Source organism: Silene latifolia, chromosome 3, assembly GCF_048544455.1.
Source record: "Silene latifolia isolate original U9 population chromosome 3, ASM4854445v1, whole genome shotgun sequence".
Classification (NCBI taxonomy): Eukaryota; Viridiplantae; Streptophyta; class Magnoliopsida; order Caryophyllales; family Caryophyllaceae; genus Silene; species Silene latifolia.
In genome coordinates, this window is record NC_133528.1 from 78,359,659 (window position 1) to 78,368,439 (window position 8,781).

Here is an 8,781-nt window from a genome sequence, read left to right on the forward strand (position 1 = left end):
TTCAGCTGTGGAGTTCCTCCACCTTGTATTGAATTGGATCGATTTGAATTTGATTTGATTTGGATTGTGGATGTCATCCATTGATTTTGATAATGTACTCTGAAGCCAATGGCTTCAGAGCCCCCAGTTGCAATGGGTCTAAAGGCGAAGCCTTTAGAGCCCCCAGTTGAAGCATTTCCTGTTACATTCGAAAAATGGAAAACAAATACAATAATAATCATATTATCGTATAAGCACACATTTAGATCATCGATCTTTGAAAGTTGAAACATTTTGATAAACTGAGTCATCGACCCGAAGCTTGGATTTGAAACAACCATTGTTGAAATGGGCCTTAGGCCTGGATTTTGAAAAATATTTTCATGCTGGGAATGTATTGCTATTTGGATCATTGATCCTTTAAAAAGGATTTGAAAATGGGCCATTGACCCGGATAAGCATTTTGAAATTGGATTTGAAAATGGGTCATCGACCCGGATAGACATTTGAAAATAGAAATGGAAATGGAAATTTTGAAAATGGAAATGAAAAATGGGTCATCGACCCAGATAAACATTTTGAAAATTGACTTGAAAATGGGCCATCGACCTGGATAAGCGTTTTGAAATTGGAAATGATCATCGATATTTGAAAAAAAGTTTTTGAAATCCCGATTTTCAAAGGGGAAAGGATAGGGTAGACTCGATTTGCGTTTTGAAATGCGACAAAAGGGTGAGACTCGTGACTGACGTGGGCGTAGCCCGCTACCTTCGAACAAAAATAAAAATAAAAAGCCGTAAGTGTGTACGAGTTTTAACTCAAACATTTTGACTTGATAAGGGTAGAAATGTAAATTAGCCGTTCTGACTTTCGAAATGTGACAACAAAAAATCCGCGCAAGGGACGCAGAAGGACAAAAATCCGGCTGAAGGGTGCCGCGGCCTCCCCCTTGACCGAAAGCATGGTGGTCAATCCTTGTTTAGGCAGGTTTTCCTATTTCCCTTAGGTTTCCTGAATTCCCTCAGTTTTCATATTTCTTCAGGTTTCCTTATTTCTTCAGGTTTCCTTATTTTAGTCCCCTTATTTTTCTATATAAAGAGACTAAGGCATGAGGAGAAATCACAAATCTAATTCTTTCTTTCTCACATCCTTCATACTTAAGATGGGTCAAAGAAACTTCCCCCGAAATCAGAAGGAAACTACAGAAGGATGATGTTGTAGACTGGAAGTACCATGAGGAAAGCCTCAAAAATCGAGCATTCTTTGAAATGAATCTAACTGCGACCGACTCTGAACCTAAAACTGACAAAAACCCTAAAGATGATCCTAAGGTCTCAAGTGTTTGGAAAATATTGGGGGTAAAGGCCGATGATGGGCTGACATTGGCTGAGAGGTTGGGTCCCCGACCAAGTGCAAAAGACAAACTGGGCCCGCGTGAAGAAAGTGCAGTTCCTCCAAAGAAACGGGCTAGAGTGAAAATGGGTGAGACTTAGTCTCGTGATGGTTTACATGACTCGGCTATATGAGGGATAGGTAGCTATTATATTATGTTTTATTATTATTAGATGGTTTAGACACTATGGGCTTCGCCCGGAATTATTGAAATAAATAAAGGAAATATTATTTATTAGAAATTCCCAGTTTTGCATCTAGAATTACATTGTTTCGGTTGTACTCTTTTAAAGAGTTGCCTACGTATCTGCTTTTCAACATAATCAAATCGGGTTCGTAGTTCATAATTCATAATACAGAGACAACGAATGTCAGACTTTGAAACTAGACTCAAATACAAATGCAATCCGAATTTTATTTCATAACATTTGAGAATGAGGTCTTTATGGATAGTATTTTTTTAACTGGTCCAGATTTGTAGGATTCGAAAAGTCGTTTCCATCTAGATCAGTCAGCCGAACCGCTCCTCCTGTCATAATTCTTTTCACCAAATACGGGCCTCCCCAATTTGGTTTAAATTTACCCCTCGGGTCTACTGGCAGTAGTGCACGAACCGATTTCAACACCAAATCTCCTTCTTTGATTTTTCTAGGTTTCACCTTCTTATTAAAAGCCCTTTCTATCCTTTTCTGATAGAGTTGAACCTGATACAATGCGTTCAAGCGTGGTTCATCCAGTAAAACGAAAGAGTCATATCTGGCTTGGACCCAATCTGCTTCAGGAACTTGACTCTCAAGTAATATCCTTAGGGATGGTACCTCTAGTTCTATGGGCTGAACTGCCTCCATCCCATAAACCAAATAGTACGGGGTTGCCCCCGTGGCTGTTCTGATTGAAGTTCTATATCCTCACAAGGCAAAGGGTATCTTCAATGGCCAATCTTTATAGTTATCAGACATTTTCCTCAAAATGGCTGTAAGTGTTTTATTGGCAGCTTCTACAACCCCATTTGTCTGTGGCCTGTATGGTGATGACTTATGGTGCTTGATTTTATACTTTTCGAGTATAACCTCCGTTTTAGCTTGGAAATGGGTCCCGTTATCACTGATGAGTTCGTGGGGTGTCCCATATCGACAAATGATCGCATTTTGAATGAACTGTGCTACTTGCTTTGCTTTTAGCACTTTATAAGACTTGGCTTCTACCCACTTCGTGAAGTAGTCGATTGCGACCAAAATGAAACAATGTCCTCCTGACCCAGAAGGGTTGACCTTCCCGATAATGTCGATCCCCTAGGTTGAAAAAGGCCAAGGTGATGTCATGGTATATAGCATAGAGGGTGGTACATGCTGTACATTTGCAAATATCTGGCAATTGTGGCAATGTCGAACATAATGTCGGCAATCTGCTTCCATTGTGGTCCAATAATAACCAAGTCTCATGATCTTACGAGTCAACATGTGAGCATTCATGTGGGGTCCACATTCCCCGTCATGAACCTCCTCCATGACTTTGTCAACTGTCTTTTGATCAATACATCGCAATAGCACACCTTGTGCGGTCTTTTTGTGTAGTTGCCCTCCATTAGCCTCGACGAACTAGGTCGAGAGCATCCGTAATGCTCGCTTTCCCCGAGCATCGAGGTTGTCAGGGTATTCTCCCGTGTCTTTGAATTTCAAGATTGATGTGTACCAAGGTTCGATCTCATCTTCCTTAGTGCCATTAATCTCATTTATGTATGATGGTGCCGATATTCGTTCGACACATAGTGGCATGCTGTCTATATGATCTGGGATATTAACCAAGGCTGCCAACTTAGACAGAGCGTCGGCGAATTGATTCTCTTCTCTGGGTAAATGGACATAGTGTATTTCCTCGAAACACTTTTCCAATTCCTCTATCTTAGCCTGGTAAGGTGCCAGACTATTACTTTTGATTTTCCACGACCCTATTACTTGGTTAATGACTATAGATGAGTCACCATGTACCAGTAACCTCTTTATATTTAGACTGATAGCACTGCGCAAACCCATCATTGTTGGTGGCGAGGAAATATAACTTGATGGATACAGGTACATGTTCTCCCTTTGGTGAAATGAGGAGGATTCCGACCCCATATCCCATGCTACTCGATGCTCTATCGAAATAAAGATCCCATACTTCGTCTTCGACATGAACCCCGTTTTCATCTGGGAAAGACCACATGTCCGTAACACTGTCTTCCTCTTTTGGATTGTCAGTGAGGAAGTCGGCGACAACCCTTCCTTTCACTGCTTTCAAGGGTACGTACTTAAGATTGAATTCAGCTAACATGAGAGTCCATCTCGACATTTACGCCATTTAATATTTGGTTTTCAAACAGGTATTTGATTGGATCCATTCTGGAGTATATACTGACACTATAACACAACATATAGTGTCTCAGCTTTTTTGTTGCCCAGACTAGGGCTAGACATGTTTTTTCTAACGTGGTGTACTTAGCTTCATATTCGAAGAACTTTTTACTGATGTAGTAAATTGCCCTTTCTTCTTTTTTCACAGTTTGGGCCAACATTGCTCCCATCGCGGTATCTGTTACTGTTAGATACAAGGATAGTGGCAATCCGGCTATGGGTGGACTAAGCATGGGTGGAGCAGACAGAACTTCTTTGATCCTGTCGAATGCGGCTTGACATTTGTCATCCCACGTCTCGTGTTCTACGACTTTCAATTTCTTAAAGATCGGTTCACATATCATTGTCAACTTCGAGACAAAGCGGCTTATATATTGGATTCGACTCAGGAAACTTCGAATTTCTTTCTCAGTTTTGGGATGAGACATTTCCATAATGGCCTTGATTTTCAAAAGATCAATCTCAATACCACGGTGGCTGACGATGTGACCCAGGAGCTTCCCGGAAGTAACCCCGAAGGTGCATTTTTGAGGGTTCAACCTCATGTTATATTTCCTTAATCTTTCAAGGAATTTTCGTATAGCCTTTGGATAACCGTCACGTTCCTTTGATTTCACAATCATGTCATCGACATACACCTTGACTTCCTTATGCATTATATCGTGCAATAACGTTGTCGCAGTTCTTTGGTACGTTGCCCCGATATTTATCAACCCAAACAGCATTACCGTGTACCAATAGGTTCCCTATTGCGTGATAAACGCGGTTTTGTACATATCTTCCTCTGCCATCTTTATCTGATTGTATCCGGCATACCCATCCATGAAAGATAGTAGGGCATGATTCGCGGTATTGTCAACCAAGATATCGATGTGAGTTAATGGAAAGTCATCTTTCAGACTGGCTTTGTTCAAATCCCGGAAGTCTACACACACAGACTTTACCATCCTTCTTAGGTACTGGTACTACATTGGCTACCCAATCTGAATACTCGGATACTTTAATAAACCCGGCCTTGAGTTGTTTATCGATTTCTTCTTTGACTTTCAAAGACCACTCAGTACGCATTCTACGTAATTTTTGTTTGATTGGTTTGAACCCTGGCTTGATTAAGATTTTATGTTCTGCAATTTCCCTATCGATCCCTGGCATGTCTCTATAAGACCATGCAAAGACATCTTTGAACTCATTCAACAAATCTATGAACCCTTGTTTTTCTATAGGATCTAGAGTGGTACCTATTTTGAGTTCGCTGGGTTCTAAGGTGGTTCCTACATTGATGGTTTCTGTATCTTCGATAACATAGTTTCTTTGGTCATATTCCTCCAACCCCTTAACCAATTGCGGAGGCAGTACTATCTCCTCTTCCTCTTCTTCAACCTGTCCCTTCCCGGCCTCATTCTCAAAGTCATTATTAAAACAAACATTTCAGAGATGGCATTGCGATGTAAAGGAGACGAGTCGTAAGCAATCTGGTTCATCTTATTATTAATTTGAAACTGCACGAAATGCTCTAACATTTGCGCCAACTGATCAGAGGTCAGTGGCGGAATGGGGGTGGTATTCGGGACAGGCCCCGGAATACCGGAGCTAGGGGGAGGTACATCAAAAGGAAATACTGGGGAAAGGGTATTTTCAACACTCGATTCTTTAGACTCAACCCTAAGACTCTTATCAGACTCAGACTCAGAATCATCATATGGATTAAGCATATCTCCTTCTCCTGTGGTTAGCTTGAAGAGCAAACCTCTGTTGTCAGTCCATTTGATAGTTTTCCTCCATCCAGATATAGTCCCTTTAGGAGCTACATTAGTGATGAGGGTAGAGGGATCGAACCTATCGCTTCGCAGGATCATACTAACCAACTCTTCGTTTGGTTTTTCAATTTCTCTCTCTTCCCCAAAAAGGAGACCTAAGGCATTCCCGTCTTCGACTGGGGTAGGTTCGACCTTTCTGGGTTTCACGGATAGCACATCCTCTGGAATGTAGTGACAATCTTGGAATATTTCAATTCCAGGGACCAACTTCGTACTCTTTTCGTCAAAAAAAGGTTCGGGAAAGTCGAGACAATGTTTTGCTTCCCAGGCTTTCACGAAGTATCCATTCAGTGTTAGTGGATAAGGTTTTCGGTCTGTAACCGTCCTTCTTTTCTTTTCGAGATCTTGTTCAGTGGGCGCGTATCCCAACCCGAACGTCGTTCCTTTAGGGACCACTCCCTTTAGTACCAAGGTATCCTCCTTTCGAGGGTATATAGAGAAACCAAAGTACTTCCCAGTCTTGAGAATGGTTTCACAGACGTGACTTCCAGTATACAAGTCCATGTTTTCTAATTCAGGACAAAAGTCGATCACGTTTATAACCTCGAACCCGCAAGCATAATTTGAGGTATCGAGTGTTACTTATGAGGCCATATCCCCCCCAGTTACTACGATAGGGGTAGCAACGATGGTGAGAGTTTCTCCTTTGAGAGGGATTTTGATTTTTCTATGCAAAGTGGAGGATACAGCTTTCACTCCATGGATCCAGGGCTTTCCCAGTAATAAGTTGAAGGATGAGGCCACATCAATGACCTGAAAACTAACCTTCCTTTCAATGAGCCCAGTTTGAACTACTAGGTCGACAATCCTGGTTACCCTGCGAATCGTCCCATCAAAGGCTCGAACCGTTTGAGTGGTTGGAGTGAGGTCCTTTTTGTCAAGGCCCAAAATATGTGCTGTCCTTAGTGGTAGAACATTAACAGCTGACCCGTCATCGACAAGGATCATAGGGACATGTTTTTGAAGACATGTCACAGCAATGTACATAGCTAGGCCGTGTTTGGGCCCTATAGAGGATAGATCCTCACTAGAAAAGGTTACCACATTGATAAGTCATGGTGGATTTTGGACAACATGGGCCACCACGTCATTTGGAGCAATATCTGGTGATACGTTCATGCTCATTAGTGCTTGTAATAGGGCTTGTCGATGTTCGAATGAACTCAAAATGAGCTCCCAGATAGAAACATCGGCCTCAGTCTTTTGTAGCTGCTTAATGAGAGGGACCTCTTGGGTTATCCCCTCACTAAGGGCCTCGACTACAGTAGGTTCCTTAGCTTGTGAAGTTGGAGCATTGGTGGCCTTTTCCACTCGAAATGGCGGCCAGCTCGTGTCAAGTGATTGGACTCGAGAGCCTCTTTCCTTAGCTTTTGGACTTCGTCTTGAGTATAGGGGATTGTTGTGCCCTTCTCAAGGTACACATCATCCTCACCATCATCCCAGATGCCATTGATTTCGTTGGCACTTCTGAGAATATAAGGGGTACAGTCGATGGCAAAATCCCCAAATCGAACTTTGTTCTCTATGCTTGGGAGATATTTAGAGCAATCAATGAAGTGTTTCTCCACAAGGAAACCATTTAGGCGACATATAGGACGGATTAGGTGGGACACATCGATGCTGTCTTCGACGAACACCGCATTTGAATGATCCCCAAATGGATTGGTGACATTATTGGGCTTTACAGTGGGTATTGGGATTGTTCCATTCTTAATCATATCTTGGATTTCATGCTTGAGGCGGAAACATTTTTCTGTATCGTGCCCCTTCCCTTAGTGGTAGGCACAGTATGCCTCCGGCCTGTACCACTTGGGTTGTTGTTCCAAGGGTGGTTCAGGAGTTGGGCCGATTGGGTTTAGCTTCCCTTGGGCCTTAAGTCTTTCAAGGGCATACGTATAAGTACACCCAATGTCAGTAAACACTCTTGGAGTAGAGCGTTGTGGTTTCTTGGAAGTTCCTCCCAGGAAACTAATAGCTTGAACATGATTGGCACTAGTAGTTGCTTTCGATTTAGAGGAGCAAGCCCCAGGGTATCCCTTGGGTTTAGAAAACTCCGCCGTACGGAGGTCATCTTCGATTTTCCTTCCAATTCGAGTCAAGTCTTTGAATGCGCTAAAGTTTTGATATTTTAGCTCATTACGGTAAGCTGGTTGCAGATTTTTTACAAACTTATCGACCATATCGACCTCTTCGGGTTTCTTGGTCAATTTCACGCTTTCAGCGCGCCAACGAGCCAGAAAATCAGTAAAGCATTCCTTTTCTCTCTGGGTCATAACCTCAAGAGTCCTCATTGTTGTCTGGATTTCGGCATTATCAGCATAATGCCTACAGAACTGAGTAGTTAGATCTTCGAATGTGGGGTAATTCTTTAGATCTAGGTTGTAAAACCATGCCCTTAGATGTTCCTCCAAGGATTGGGCAAAGATAGCAGTTATCATGCTCGCAGGCACACTCTTTAGAGCAAGGTGATCTTTATAGGACCTAATGTGCTGCAGAGGATTTTCAGTTCCCTTGAATTTAGGGATATCTGTGAGCACAAAGTTCTTAGGGAGCTCCTCCTGGATTGGGGCATAATTCCTAGCATTCTCGTAGTGGATGCTCTCCCCTTGAGAGAGCTTAAGTTGGTCTTCCACAAGCTTGAATCGCCTTTCAAGCTCAGACATTTCCGGGGTGGTGGTTACAGGGGCCTCCCCACCTACCTTAGTCTCAACTGCAACCAAGCGAGCTGTAAGCTGCTCCAAAGTGTCGTTCATCTTAGCCAATAGTGCTTCCGTTGACATTTTTCTGGTCTAGGGCGGCCTTTCTACAAAGAAACCCCGAACTAATAAAAAATTTGAATCAAACCCCTGCACAAAAAGGACTCGACTCACAGACTCGACCTTTGACTCAGACCTGGCTCAAAGACAGACTTAGACCTGGGAAATGAGCTAAGTGACTCACTTGTGCAAGGTCAAGGTGTAGGAGAGGGGTTCTAGACCTAACTAGGATTAAAACCTGACTCAACTGACTTAGACTTGGACTTAGACTGGACTAGACATATACTTGATACAGACTTAGCATAGACTTGACGTAGACTTGGTGTGACTAAACCGTGATCGAAACCAGACATGGCCCATTGGTTTGGAAGGGGGACGCCCCATAGTGTCTTAGATGGGGTGTTTTTGCGGCTTAGACTTTGACCAAGTGGTTGATCTACTTGA

General features: G+C 42.6%; 1 protein-coding gene across 1 annotated transcript; it reads right to left on the reverse strand.

The window, feature by feature from the left end:
• Positions 1 to 1,814: 1,814 nt before the first annotated feature.
• On the reverse strand, positions 1,815 to 2,219 carry LOC141649238 (uncharacterized). The gene has a single exon (XM_074457932.1). The coding sequence runs from the start codon at positions 2,217 to 2,219 to the stop codon at positions 1,815 to 1,817; it is 405 nt and encodes a 134-aa protein (XP_074314033.1).
• Between the last annotated feature and the right edge of the window lie 6,562 nt (positions 2,220 to 8,781).